This window comes from Micromys minutus (assembly GCF_963924665.1).
Source record: "Micromys minutus genome assembly, chromosome: 19".
Classification (NCBI taxonomy): Eukaryota; Metazoa; Chordata; class Mammalia; order Rodentia; family Muridae; genus Micromys; species Micromys minutus.
The window spans coordinates 6211481-6226480 of record NC_137954.1 but is presented as its reverse complement, the minus strand read 5'-3'; the positions used below and the strand labels follow the sequence as shown (position 1 = coordinate 6226480).

Sequence of the window (15000 nt, the reverse complement as noted above, 5' to 3'; positions counted from 1 at the left end):
AAAATATAAAAGCAAAAACTTAAAAAGAACAAACACCCCTCAGTACACATACCGTAAAAAAAAGTCACCAGGAAAATGTAATACAAAGTTTATCTAGCAATACAAAAATATTGCGCTGTCTTCACAGTGATAGAATCTTTCTCAGCTCTTAGTAAGCTTGTCTTGGGGGACCAGCATTCCAGAGAGCTGGCAGCTATAAAACTGCTGAGTCGGTGGCTTTCAGGGTCTTTCAAATTTGGAGAATGAAATTCACACACAGAAGTTGAGTTTTAGAGAGTTGTTTTGTTTTGTTGTTGTTTTTTATGGACTCATTGGTGGGAGCTTCAGAGAGACTGTAGATGCTGAGAGAGTGTGGGGAGGAGAGAAAGGATGGAACAGAGGCCCAGGGAGTGCATACCAGTGAGCTCTGAGGCTGAGGACTACCTGGAGGACTATGCAGAAATGGAGTCAGGCACAGAAGAGGAAGTGAGCTGTTGAGTGTCGGTGCTGTCTGAGGATTGAGTCAGTTCCCACACAGCCTCCACGCAGAGCTGCTCAGTCCTAAGAACAAGGAAACAGACACAGAACACCGTTTTGCAGGTCTGGCTCCAACAAAGAAGTCCTCAGAACAGAGGCTTCATCCCTGCAACCTGACCAGTTTCTGTCTTCGTCGTCATATTCCTTCTATATTCCTAGACTTCTCTTTCCTTGTTAAAAGTATTATAATAACTAGACATTAAATGTTCCCATCTAAATTTGCCCATGTTTGTTTAACCGCTGTCCGGGGATGAGAGAAAGGAAAAGCGCTCGGTCTTCAGTCTCCCAGGCTCATCCACCCCACGACTGAAAAGCGTTGTGTCTAACCCGAGCTCTACCTCACAGCTGGGTCTAACCTCCTTACTTCCTCCTCTCACCTTTGCAGCACAAAAGCTACATCGAATACACGAAGACTCTGCCACTGATCCCAGCACCAGAAATCTTTGGGATGAATGCCAACGCTGACATCACTAAGGACCAGTCGGAGACGCAGCTGCTGTTTGATAACATTCTCCTAACCCAGGTGCGTACTGTGGGAGGCTTGTGTGGGTCTGGAGCTGGGCCGCCCCAGAGGTGTCTGCCCCAACATCCCATCGCGCAGAGTGTCTGCCCCAACATCCCATCGCGCAGAGTGTCTGCCCCAACATCCCTTCGCGCAGAGTGTCTGCCCCACTATCCCTTCGCTCAGAGTGTCTGCCCCACCATCCCTTCGCTCAGAGTGTCTGCCCCAACATCCCTTCGCGCAGAGTGTCTGCCCCAACATCCCTTCGCTCAGAGTGTCTGCCCCACCATCCCTTCGCTCAGAGTGTCTGCCCCACTATCCCTTCGCTCAGAGTGTCTGCCCCACCATCCCTTCGCTCAGAGTGTCTGCCCCAACATCCCTTCGCGCAGAGTGTCTGCCCCAACATCCCTTCGCTCAGAGTGTCTGCCCCACCATCCCTTCGCTCAGAGTGTCTGCCCCACCATCCCTTCGCGCAGAGGCTCCTCCAAAACCGCTGGAGTGAAGAAGCTCTCAAAGCAAAAGAAACAAAAACCTCACATAATCCCTTAATTACAGGCTCAGCACAGGGAAGGTGGGCATCACCATTTTCTTTTCTCAGTCTTGATTTGGAACAAAGGCATCTCTTTGAGACTCTTGCTTCTTGGGGTTCCATTTTGTTTTGCTTTCGTGCCTAAACCTTGTCTCCAGAATAGCATATCATCCTTCTCTTAGGTGGAAACTGTCATTTTAAAGACACCCAAGAAGCAGTGTGGGAGCAGGACCTGTGCAGACTTTTACCTGTTTTATTTTCCAGCCTCCTGTTGGTTTAACAGCAGCTGCTTATTTTACCATTCGTCTTCACTTATTATCCAGGCACCTTTGACCTAGTTTGCATAAAAAGTTCCTTTTCCACTCTTTTACTAGATTTCATAACATGTAAGTATATGATAGCAGAATTCCAAAATGCATTTCAATACAGAGTTTATGAGTGGAAGGCACAAAGCTTTGCTGATGGAGCAAATGTGCCCTGGTGGGCAGAGGGGCAAAATCTTAAATATGGATAGCAATCAATGAGTTAAACAGTTTAATCCTGGTTCAGTGAGACCCCCCCCCCCCAGTCTAGAGGGTAACCTCACTTTTTTTTTTTTTTTTTTGTAACTTTTTGGAAGCAAATTAATTTAGATGCCACAAGTTCCCATGGAGGTTAAAGTAACTAAGGATTTATTTATTCTTGACTGTTCAGCCAGGAAGATGCAGGTGTTTTTATCAGTGATGGTTCCTGTTCCCACAGTGCTGTCCCCCAGATAGCCCTATTTAGAATCCTGTCTTTGCGGTAATAGAGCAACTCAAGAAATGTGGGGCCTTAAAAAAATTCCTGTTTTATAGATAGGAAACCGAGGCACAAGAGCATTAAGTAGTTGGACCAAAGTTGGGGAGTCCAGTTTCAGAGCCAAGCCAGTCTCACAAGTTTGGCTCTAGAGCCTGTGTTCTGAGAAGCTGTCCTGCACTCTGTGGTTGGGTCAGACCCATCTTGCTGCAAAAGGCAAGAGTCAGGAAGATGGGAAGGGGGGTTGTTATAAATGCAAACATCTACAGAGCCTGTATTTCTAGCTTCTGTTAGTATGCCCATTAAAAACTATTTTACTGTTCATTTCACATACTGATAGCATGAAAGCCTGCCATTGCCAGAGTGCACACAAGGGTACATGGACAAACACGAGTAAGTCAGCCCCCAGGAGCTTCAGCTACGTGTCCCGTGTGGCAGCCTGGTGGCAGGATTAGCTCAGTGCTTGGCTTTGTTTAAACGCGCTAGTGTGCGTCACATTGTGGAGCTCATAAAACAGTGGACTCGTTCCAACGGAAAATGACTCAGAACTAAACCAATCAGCTTGAATACACGGGGTATCTCCTCAGTATGTGATTAAACATCCTATTTGATAATCCGTGGGACCCAGATTGGCAAGTGTGACTCTCGTCATGGGTAGGCAGTGGCTCTTGAGTCACAGCTCAGAGGCAGAGACCAGAACCTCAGATCTCCATGAGCTAAGTAAGGATAAGACTTCAGAACTAATGTCCTCAGTCAGTACGTGTCTCAGAGAAAAACCGGAAGAGGCGGATAGAACAGTGTAATTTTTATCAGTGATCATTTGCTTATGCTCAAGGGTCACACCTTATCTTAAGAAGAGAAATTATACACCAAATCCATCAGACTGAAGTCGGGGACCCCTGTGATTGAATTAGAGAAAGGCTGAAAGAAGCTGAGGATGAGGGTGACCTCATAGGAAGACCAGAAGTCTCAACTAACCTGGACCCCCGAGATCTCTCAGACACTGAGCCACCAACCAGGCGGCACACACCAGCTGGTCTGAGGTTCCCGGCCACATATACAGCAGAGGACTGCCTGGTCTGCCCGCAGTGGGAGAAGACTGGCCTAACCCTCGAGAGACTTGAGGCCCTAGAGAATGGGGAGGCCTGGATGGGGGTATGGGGGGTTAGGGAGAGGGGAAGAAATGGGACTAGGAACTGTGGGAGGGCAGACCATGAGGCAGTAACAACTGGACTGTAAAAAAATAAAAGTAATATTTTAAAATGGGGGGAGGGTTAAAACCAATATGCTGCAGGCTCTCTGAAAAAGCTATGTTTCCCAAGGTCTCTTTTAAAATAGAGCCTATTCATCTTCACTCAATAAAAGGAAGACAACTGAACCAGATGAGGCAACTCAACTTGTAATGGCAGCATTTGAGAGGTCAAACCAGAAGGACCTCAAGTTCCAGGCCTGCGTGGGCAGATCCATGCACCCTGCCTTTTCAATATGTATTGCTGGGCGTATGTCTGTGTCTGCGTATGTGGGTACCTGTAGCGGTCATAACATGGAGTCAGGTGCCCTGGAGGTGGAATTACAGGCAGTTGTGAACCTTCCAGCCTGGGGCTGGGAGCTGAACTCCAGTCCTCTGCAAGAGCGAAAGGACTGTTAACTTCGAAGCCTTTTCTTCAAACAAATAATGAAAAGGGGAGGAAGGGTGTGGGGTTGAGCTGTGGCCAGGTGCAGTGTTTGTAAAGAGCAGTGCTTCTCAACCTTCTTAACTCTGAGACCATTTAATAGAGTTTCCCATTTAATACAGTGCCCTCAACTTTTCATTGCTGCCTCATAACTGTAATTTTGCTACTGTTATGAGTTGTGATGTAAGTGTCTGTCTTTTCTGATGGTCTTAGATGACCCCTGTGTCTTAGTCAGGGTTTTACTGCTGTGAGCAGACACCATGACCAAGGCAACTCTTACAAGGACAATATTTAATTGGGGCTGGCTTACAGGTTCAGAGGTTCAGTCCATTGTCATCAAGGGTGGAGCATGGCAGCATCCAGGCAGGCCTGGTTCAGGAGGAGCGGAGAGTTCCACACCTTTATCCAAAGGAAGCCAGGAACAGACTGAGCATCCTCAGGCAGCTAAGACAAAGATCTCCAAGCCCACCCTCACAGTGACACACTTCTTCCAACAAGCCCACACCTTCTAATAGTGCCACTTCTTGGGCCAAGCATATACAAATCATCACACCCCAGTGAAAGGGTTGTTCATCAACCCCCAACAAAGGGGTCATGACCCACAGGATGAGAGCCATCGGGTTAGCACCTGTAGGGCCACAGTTTCAGTTGCCGGTATAAGTAGACAAAGGAAGGAAGAACACCAAGGAAGCTGTGAGTGGTGGTTGTGCAGGCACTTGGGGAAAGTAGCAGGAATGAGAAGCCAAGCTAAGCAACTACAGATGAGTCAGATGAGTGGCTTCCTGCGCCCACACCAGACGGGCTCCACTTTCCAAACCTTGCGACCCCAGCTGTGTGGCTCAGGTCAGGACAGAGGATGTCTGAGATGAAATATTTTTCTTACATTTTTGGTTGGCTATAGGCTTCATTGTGTGTGTGTGTGTGTGTGTGTGTGTGTGTGTGTGTGTGTGTGTAGGTATAAGAGAGGGGGGAAGGGAGAGAGAGATATTTTTATAGGTTTTGTGTTTCCTGTGTTTTAGTGGGAAATAGAAAATAGAATGATTTGTAATGCATTTATGCAAATTATTCTGTAAATGCAATAAAAAGAAAGACATTTCATTTAGTCTGGGCCCAACATTCAGTATTTTTTTCATTCTATTATTTGCTTTAAATATTAATCGTAAACTAAGTACTGTAAGAAATAATTATTTTATGGTAATTGTTCTTCCTTTTCTTCTTTTTTCACTAGAAGGTATTTAAAACCTTCTGGCATTTGGTTATTTTATTTTCAGATTTTGTAAACTCCTCTAGTGGTGTGTAACAGGTAGGTAGAAATCTAACTTAAAATGATATATATTAATCATAAAGAAACTAAGAAATGTAAAATAGAAAGGAGACTGAAGTCAGTTTTCTTGGACTGGAAAATGTGAGCTAGTCAACCACAGTCCAAGTGCTTTTTCTCCCCCAGCAGATACCCCCCCCAGGAGTATATTTTTGTTCTCGAATGTTTTTATAAGAAGTCATTCCAGAAAATATAGATTCATTTATGAGATGTCACTGTAAGCATATGAAACACAGATTACATCAGATGCTCCTTCCTAGCTTCTGAAGGGAATCATTAGTACCCAGCTTTTCCAGTAACTCCGAGCGGCCCTGAGGGAGTGAGCTTTTTTCCTTTGCCCTACAGGCTCAAGGGGAAACTGCATCTCTGCTCTTGGAAACCAGTGGATCTTTGTGGCAAGCCTTCTGGAGACACACTCATATCCTGTTTGTCACTGCCCAGCTGCTCAGCCGAGGGCATCAGGCATGGGATGTGCAGTTGTCCCCCAAGGCCCTGCTTCTCTGCATATGTCACACACTCTTCCTCCTCCTGTTTCACCATCATCTCTCGGAACTCCATTCTCTGAGGCTCTTATGATCCCGTTGACAACTCTTGTGTGTGAAGAATTATCAATACAACAGATAGATTCGCTCTTAGATTTACCCTACAGTTTTTCCCTCTCAGCTGTCCTCTGACCTTCATGAGGATGTTTGTAATTGTTTGAATTCCTCAGTCTCGTTCAGCAGGTTCTGGAGCAAAGTCATCAGATGAAGTAGTGAGTGAGGTTGCTGGAGACATCCTGGGTAAACTTCCAAACAACTTCGATATCGAGGCTGCCATGAGGAGATACCCAACAACCTACACTCAGAGCATGAACACCGTCCTTGTCCAGGAGATGGGACGTTTCAATAAGTTGCTGATAACCATAAGAGAATCATGCATTAATATTCAAAAAGCAATCAAGGTAAGATGAGCTAAGCAAAAGAATTGCTAAATTAAACCTTGCAGTGTAATCAATTTAGCAAATATTTTCTAATGTCAGGTACCGGCAAGCACTGCTCTTGATCCTACGTATAGGAAACAAGTCCCTGAACTTTATTAGCTTACAGAATTCTGGGGATAACAGTTAATAACAGTTAATAAAGAGATATATAAGTACATAGGGTATGCTAGACAACATAGTATACTGAGAAGGGTGCATGCTAAGGAGACATTGTGCCCCAAGGAGAACAAGCTTACATGTTAGTAATGTAGATACATTGAGTTGATATGCAGATGAGGGCGGGCACAAGATAAGGCGAGGCCTGTGATTGGACAATGAAAAAGTAAGGTGGGGACAGAGTTTGGGAAAGAGGGGAGAAGCCCGGTGAGGAGAGAAGTCAAGATGGAGGAGGACAAAGAGGATCAATCTCTGCGTGGCTTTAAATAGCCACAGGTCACTATGAATATTTTATAGGGGATGGATTATTATGGGGCGATTCTTCTTGTCTAGGTAGGCAGATTGTATCATATCAATTGGCTCTGAGCTATTGTGTGGATATTCTGAGGAGTGAGAATTTACTGATATAAATCTGATTGATAAATTACAAGTTACCAGAGTTTTGATTTCATTGGGCTGGTGGGAACTGTGACAATAACTACAGAGGTGGTTGTTGGGAATGCGACCAGAGTTTGCAGAGAGTAGCAGGAAGGCAGCCACCCCTGGGACCTAGGGAACAGCTGGCAGCAGACTGGGAGTGGAGATCCCGATAGGTGGGGCTAGTCATGGAGGTGGAGAGATCACCCGGGTCCAGAGTAGCTAGCAGCAGAGGAAAGTGGAAATTGGGAGCTCAGAGAGTGCTGAGTCTGACTAAGATGAAAATACCCACAAACGTCACATGTCTCTATAATGCCAGGGACAGTGAGGGTTGGTGGTTCATTTTTTAATATTTACCGAAATGTAGATAAGTAAACATTAAACAAATATATACAAAATAGTCAAAGATTTATTTTATTTGCATTTATTTGTGTATGTGTTTTTGTGTGTTTATGTTCATACATGTGTGCTCATGTGCCTGTGCACATGTGTGTATGTGTGTGTGCTTGCATGTGCATGTGTGTGCATGTGTGTGCATTTATGTGTTTGTGTGTTGATATTCATGCATGAGTGCTCATGTAGCCTATGTGTATGTGTGTGTGTGTGTGTGTGTGTGTGTGTGTCTGTGTGCATGACCAGATACATAATGGCCTTGTCAGCCAAAGCTAAATCTTGAATTTTATTTCAAAATATAAAGGCATTAGGAGCTTTCAGGCAGAAGTGATATTTCACATATTTGAAACTCACTCCTGCTGATAGGGAGGACTGTAGGGAAACAGAAAGACAGAGGACTTAGGTGAGTGTCCCAGCTGAGTGTGGTAAGAACACGGAGGTGAAGAGAAATGGCTGTCTGTATGCCATAGGACAACTAATGTCATAGTTAGGAAATTGGGAACATTGATGTAGGAGTGAGCAAGAGATGAGCCAGGGACAACTCCCAAGTGTTTAGCCTGAGCAAGTAGAAGGTCCAGGAAAGGAGATATTTGAGGGAGAAAGTTAAGAAATATAATCAGGTTACTTCTGAAGTGTTTCCTGGAGTCAATGGAGAGATTGCTATTAGTTGCAATCATGAGAATCCAAGGGGGACCTCAAGGTGGGTATAACTTCCAGTCTGTAATGTGTTGATTGTAATCAGAAATAGGATCCAAAAATTACCTCAGATATTGTGGTGGCACCGAGCATAGGACATTTTGGAATCAATTTCCCTTGTTCACTACCCTCCCCAGCTGCTGTGAGTGTGCTACAGTTTCCCCCTTGTTCACTACCCTCCCCGGCTGCTGTGAGTGTGCTACAGTTTCCCCCTTGTTCACTACCCTCCCCGGCTGCTGTGAGTGTGCTACAGTTTCCCCCCTTGTTCACTACCCTCCCCGGCTGCTGTGAGTGTGCTACAGTTTCCCCCCTTGGCGGTGCCTCTAATCATTCTCTAAATATTTCCTTAAATAATCCAAAATGGGAACCGCTAACCTTCAGTGGCCTCTGTGGCTGAGGGAGCGATGTAGCCGTTTTACATTCTGCTCTTATCCCTTTGTCTTGGTGAACTATTCCAACCAACTTAATTAGGTAAAGTTACACATCAGAGCTGGCGCTGTGCATGTGTTTCTTTAAGAGGACGATTTCCAACTTACAAGTCATTGTTTGCAGTTGGACGAATATCTGTCCCTTACACTTATGTATGAATGTGACGTGAGCACCCTGAGTTTGACAGGTGCACGTGGACCGATTTTCAAGGAATTTTTTAGATGTTCTGTTGAAGAACTTTAATGTGCCATTGTCAAGAATGAGCAGGCCAAGTTCCGGCACTGTCAGCGGTTCCCACAGTGTGATCCTCAGGTCAGGCCACAGCAGGCTCAAGCCACGTGTGTTCAGGGTTCTCTCTTCAGCAAAGTTCTCAGAGTTCCCACACTTTAGTGACGTTTAATGACTGTCTTTTAAGAAAGTCCTATTTTTAAATGAGATGTCATATTGCAGTATTTTCAAAGGTTGAGCATTAAATGAAAGAAAAATTTTGGTCAGAATTTATAGGATGCAGTTAGCAGTACACCCAAGGAAAATCAGACTGCTTTACTTAGGTTTGAATTTAAACTGTTAAATGAGATAGATTAAAAATAAGTAAATTATTTCTCTTAAACAGGGAAAAGGATGCCTTAGACATTCAATACCAGAAAGAGAGAAAAAAAAAAAAAAAGAAATTCAAAATGTAGGGCTGAAGAGGAGGAGAGGCAGCAGGGAGGGGAGGACGGGGCAGGGAGGAAGGGACAACACACTTATGGAATGACGCAGTGGTGTCTGAACAGTCTCATGATAGTGCCATTTATTATCCGAGTCCATGTGGAGGATCTGGACATTTACCGTGTAGAAACAACATAACTCTATCAGGGTCCATTCTGTGATCATAGTGTAATGAACTTAGAAATGAATAATAAAAAGCTAATGTGCAATTTCCATATATTTATAAGTTCAGTAGCAACGCACTGCCTGGAGAAAAAATTCTGCAAAAATGTAAATGCAAAGAGCCCACCAATTTGTCACCCAATACCAAATGGTCACCTGTAACCATACACACAAGTAACATCATACAGACATTTTGTTTTTAGGAATATATATGTACATAAATATATGCTTATAACCACACATAATGAAAAAAGAGGCCAGGACTTTGAAATAGTGAGAAGGCATATATAGGAGGGTTTGGAGAGAGAAAAGAGAAGGAAGAAAGTATGCATTAAATTAAAAATAAATATGGAAAAATTAAACAATTTCCATTAAATAATAATAAACCAACAAGAGAACACATTTATCTATCTCTCTATCTCTCTATATCTATCTATCTATCTATCTATCCATCTGAAAAGCAAAAAACTACATAAATTTAGTGAAATACAAAATTAACATCTAATAGAAGTACTTAGAAGCTGTAGTCACTGTTTTAAAGATTCAACAGAAATGACCAAGAAAATGGGAGAAAGAACAATGCTCTAAGTTATAGGTTGAAAATATCTGATCTGAAGGGTTCCAAACCCCATAGCCCCCCAACTGTAAATGTGGTCCTCACAGTCAAAACGTGGGAACACTGAAAATGTTATGTGAAAATACCTCTAGCTATTACATAAGGCATATATTGAATATAAGTAATATTTTGTTTAGACCAGAGCCTTACCCCTAATATCTCGTTAGATGTGTACAAAAATCCCCAAATCTGAAACATTTTTAAAAATGTAGGTAAGGAAATCTTTACTTGTGATGGGTGGGCAGGAGAGGTCTGTATCTCGAATTGTTTATCCCAATGAGTTAACAGGAGAGATGCCAAAATAACACAAGGCGTACATATCTGTAGCACTCTTGTATGTAAACACTGAATGCTGGGCTAAAGACCTCTGTCGGACGCCTCCCGTGGCACGTTCAGATAGAGTGCCTAGTGTCTGCTCTCCACTGGGGATACGACGTGTGCAGGGGACACTGTAATGGCTATGATGACGGTTGGCTAAGGTCCCCTCTGCAGTGTGCTCCTAATTGAATCGTTTGGAAAAAAAAAAAAAAAAAAAAAAAAAAAAAAAAAAAAAAAAAAAAAAACAGCATCAGCATCAGGTGTTTCTCCTTGATGTGGCTCTTTCTACTTCTTACCTAGAAGATCAAAACTAGCTTCAAATACTGGAGGAACTAAGCAGAAAAGAGGCCTGTGGGGGTCTCTGCTTCCACGCAAGCGTTCACTGAACGTTTATTTCCAACGTGATAACGGACCTCAGCTCCACATGTCGTCCCCGTTTGGGGGCTTGTCAGCATTTGCTTTTTGTTTTGTTTAGTTGTTTTTTTATTTATTTGTTGGGATTTCCAGGTTACATTCAAGGCAGGAGGTATGTTGCTTTGAGGAAGGCACCTAAGAATTTACTTTGTAAGCTAGGTTTTAAATTTCTTTCTTTTAACACAGCCATCTTCCCTGATGTGCTGAAGCATCTAAAGTGGCCAAGGACACATAGAGTGGCTTAGCACTTGCTTGGCATATTCAGACCTTAGGTTTGAGGTAAAGTGCTGTAAAAACCCAAAAGTGTTGACAGTTAGGGGTGGCTTTTGAGCTCTGTTTCTGTTTAGACTTTCTGGACATGTGCCTTAAAACAGGCAGAGTCTGGAATCACTGCAGGGGCAGGGGAAGGGGGCACCAAAAGGCAAATAAAATATATTCATTTATTCTAGTGAATTTACTATATAATCTTCAAACTCGTTCAATTTTTTTTTTAGCAGAAATAGCAAATAAAATGTGGCCCAAATGCAAGATCAAAAAAAAAAAAAAAAAAAAAAAAAAAAAAAAAAAAAAAAAACCCAAAGAAACAAACAAATAAATAAATATTAATTTAAAAGTTAAACTTTACCAGTAACAAAAAAAAAATGGACTGATTCTTTCAAGTTACTTCCTATTAAATTTTCTAAAGTGAGAATCTAAATGGTCTCGGGGCTTCAGCACCCCCACATGGGGGTTTGCAAACCACAGCAAGGCAACTGGACTCAGGTTGGATTCCAGCCTGCTTTGAGTTTCTAGTTCTATGTCTGTCACTGTGACTTTAAGAAGCTGGGAGAGGGGACCTATACTGATTTGCCTTTAATGGGCAGGTAAGTGGTATGAAAAGTCCACTGTGGCCCAGTAGCTACTGAACAGCAGTGCAGTGGTTAAGATTTCCCACTAACATTTGGCTAGAGAAGCCATCACTGTTTTTCTAAGGAAGGTTTGAGAAGCTCTACGCTTTCCTCACACATTCAAACACGCCTTCCTTGTGCTAACAAGGACAATGTGAAGAAAGCTTCAAGTGACAGGCCTCCACGGCCAAGTTCACTGTCTGTCCTGTTTCCTCTTGTGTTTCAGGGACTCGTTGTGATGTCTACAGAGCTGGAGGAAGTCGTCAGTAGCATCCTGAATGTCAAAATTCCAGGAATGTGGATGGGTAAATCCTACCCCAGCCTGAAGCCACTTGGCAGCTACGTGAATGATTTCCTCGCAAGACTAAAATTCCTGCAGGTGATTTCTTTTTCTTTCTTTCTTTCTTTTGTTGTTTTTATTGGATATCCTCTGTATTTACATTTCATTTCAAATGTTACCTCCCTACTTCCATCCTTCCTCCCGCTCCACTGTTACCATGAAGGTGCTCCCTCTCCCAACCACCCTCTCTCTAAGCCTTGGCATCCCCTACACTGGGAAACGAGCCTTCACTGGACCAAAGACCTCTCCTCCCATGGATGCCAGACACTGCCATCCTCTGCTGCATACGTACCTGGAGCCATGGGTCTCTCCATGTGTGCTCATTGGTTGGTGTTTTAGTCCCTGGGAGTTCTGGAGGGTTTGGTTAGTTGATCATTTTGTTCTTCCCATGGGGTTGCAACCTTTTCTGCTCCTTTAGTCCTTTCTCTAGCTCCTTCATTGGGGACCCTGTGTTCAGTCTGAAGATTAGCTGCAAGCATCCTCGACTGTATCTGTATGACACTGGCAGAGCCTCTGAGAGGCATCCACATCTGGCTCCTGCCAGTAAGCACTGCTTGCCTGCAGGTGACTTTGTCCACATGCGCACTGCTGCCCAACTAACTTCCTCCGGCGTCACTTCCTTCCTCAGAATGCTGAGTGTGTGAGGGATGGCACTGCACAGTCCTGAGTATTCAAGACACAAATGACCTCTACTCAATAACATGTCATACATACATACATACATACATATATATATATATATATATATGAATTATATATAGGTAGAGACAGAATACATTCTACATTCTGCATCTTAAATAGGAAGTTGTGTGAAGCTTGACTTTCAAGTGACAGCCTCCAGAGAGAGACACATCTAGTATGTTGAGTCTTTATGAACTAGTTAGCATCAAGTAGAGTTCAGATCCACTTAGAAAGCCAGACAAGCCTGTAAAGAGGGGAACTCTTTCTTCGTTGCCTAGCAACCTTCTAGCTCTGACATCTCAGTCCAAAACAGCAATGACCTAGCTCCGTGTTTATTTTCCCTGGTTGTGTTGAGTGGGTCGGGTCCTTGCTTCTAGTTACCTGCCAATTGATGCTTCACTATACAGAAAAGGAAATTAATCCCATAGATGCTGCATATATGGCATGAACCTATGGGGAAGTCTGACATGGTGGCTCATATGTGAAATCTTGCTACTTGAGGCAAGAAAATCACCCTCAAGTTAAAGACCAACTTATGTTACCATCTGGGCTATACAGAAAATTCCAGACCAGGTACAATCTTTAAACAAACAGAACCAAACCATTGAGGATTTCCTGCAGGAATAAAATAAGCAGTTCTTCCTCCGTAGTACTGTCCCTCTGATGTACCACCAGCGTCAGATACTAAAGGACCAGGATGGCCCTTGGAAACTGAGGTTGAACTGTGGGCTTCTCTTGAGTGAAGGATTTTAATTCTTTTTACCAGAAAGGCTTCTATAATTTGCTATTCACTTATTTGTTGTTCAACAGCTCATCATCAAAACCTACAAAATAAATACAGAATTAAAGGTTCATTAAATTTCTAAATACCATGAACATTCACCATCCTGCTTGTTTGTGTCCTTTTATAGTACTGTGTTTCTGTTATAGCATATTGGATTTCATGTATTTTAATAAGGAGGTAGAAAAACTTCCAAGAAAATATTCTACTTGGTAGTAATGGCTAATTAATTAGCAAAATGTTGACAATATTGCTTTATGGAGATCTATCCATCTATGGAACATGACATGCTTTCAAACAATGAGTATGTAGTTTGTTCTCAGTCATAAGTAGGATTTCTGGAAAAATTCTGGATATGCATAAAACAGACATCTATATTTTATGTATTTCATGCATTGTAATTCCCAAGCTAGTATAATGGAGATATGTTGAGTAAGAACCAAATACTTCTATTTCCAAATTTAAGAGTATTCCTTGATGTTCATTGAATCTCATTTGCTAGTTTGCTTCAAAAGTAATAGTCATGTTCGGAGATACATGTCATTGATATTGCATTGGAAATTTATAACTAATGCTGTATCGCTTTTGTCTGGATCCCCTCCAGCAATGGTATGAGGTCGGCCCTCCTCCAGTCTTCTGGCTTTCTGGCTTCTTCTTCACACAAGCCTTCCTGACCGGTGCGCAGCAGAACTATGCAAGAAAATTCACGATTCCAATTGACCTCCTTGGCTTTGACTATGAAGTGATGGATGACAAGGAATATAAAAATGCCCCTGAGGATGGTAAGTGCAGCCACAGAACAAACCAGCTTGTCTGTGTGCTGGGTTGTCACGCACATAAGGCCCTGAGACAAAGCATGGGGCAAGCAGAACACAGATAGATGGGATTTAGATAAAAGGTAAGTTTCTCCAAAACTGAGTAAACTGGAAATCCTGTGTACTTAGTTAAAAGTATTATCGTATGTCAAATTAGCCGTGTGCACAGTCAAAGCACCTATAACATTGTGCTGGCCTTGGGTAATCATGAGGAAAGAGTCTCTTAAAGACTATACCTTCTCAAATCCTGATTTCTGTGTCCTCTACTGTTATAGATTTTATTATGATACAGCTGATGATAATGTGTGTGTGTGTGAAAGAGAGAGAGAGAGACAGAGAGACGGAGACAGAGAGGAGGGCATGTGGGGTTGTGGTGTAAGCACTTATCTGTGTTAAATGCCTCTGGAGACCAGAGGATGATGAATGTGCTATTTGTCATTCTCCGCCTCATTTCTTGGAGACGCTCTCACCGAACTTGGGAGTAGGATGACCCCAGTGAACCCCAGGGGTCTTGTCTCCACCCACTACAGTGCTGAATTTTTGGGGTGTGCACACCAGCCATGCCCAGCATTTTGCAGGGATGCTGGGATCTGAACACAATCCTAAGGCAGCAATCACTCTTATCTGAGAACTGAGGGCTCGGAAACGCTTGAAGATCAGGAGGGTGGTTGTAAAGAAACATTCTGTTTCTTGACTGCTTTTCTTTTTCAATACTATGAGGCATCTATGATGTTTTATTTTAAATTTAGTGGGAGCGACCAAGATGACCCCGTGAGAAAGGACACATTCTGCCCTGCCTGACAGCCTAAATTTAATCTCCAGGATCCCCACAAGCTTTCCTCTGTCCTCCACATGTGCCTTGGCATGCATGCACACACACACAC

General features: G+C 43.1%; 1 protein-coding gene across 1 annotated transcript in view; it reads left to right on the top strand.

Moving 5' to 3' along the window:
- DNAH7 (dynein axonemal heavy chain 7) overlaps positions 1 to 15000 on the top strand; it is a gene marked incomplete at both ends in the record, with an annotated part of 241149 nt that overhangs the window by 216398 nt on the left and 9751 nt on the right. Inside the window, 4 exons of the mRNA XM_080932888.1 lie at positions 902 to 1039; positions 6031 to 6261; positions 11726 to 11878; positions 13906 to 14083. Of these exons, the coding sequence (XP_080789014.1) occupies positions 902 to 1039; positions 6031 to 6261; positions 11726 to 11878; positions 13906 to 14083 (700 nt within the window). The remainder of the gene's footprint in view (positions 1 to 901; positions 1040 to 6030; positions 6262 to 11725; positions 11879 to 13905; positions 14084 to 15000) is intronic.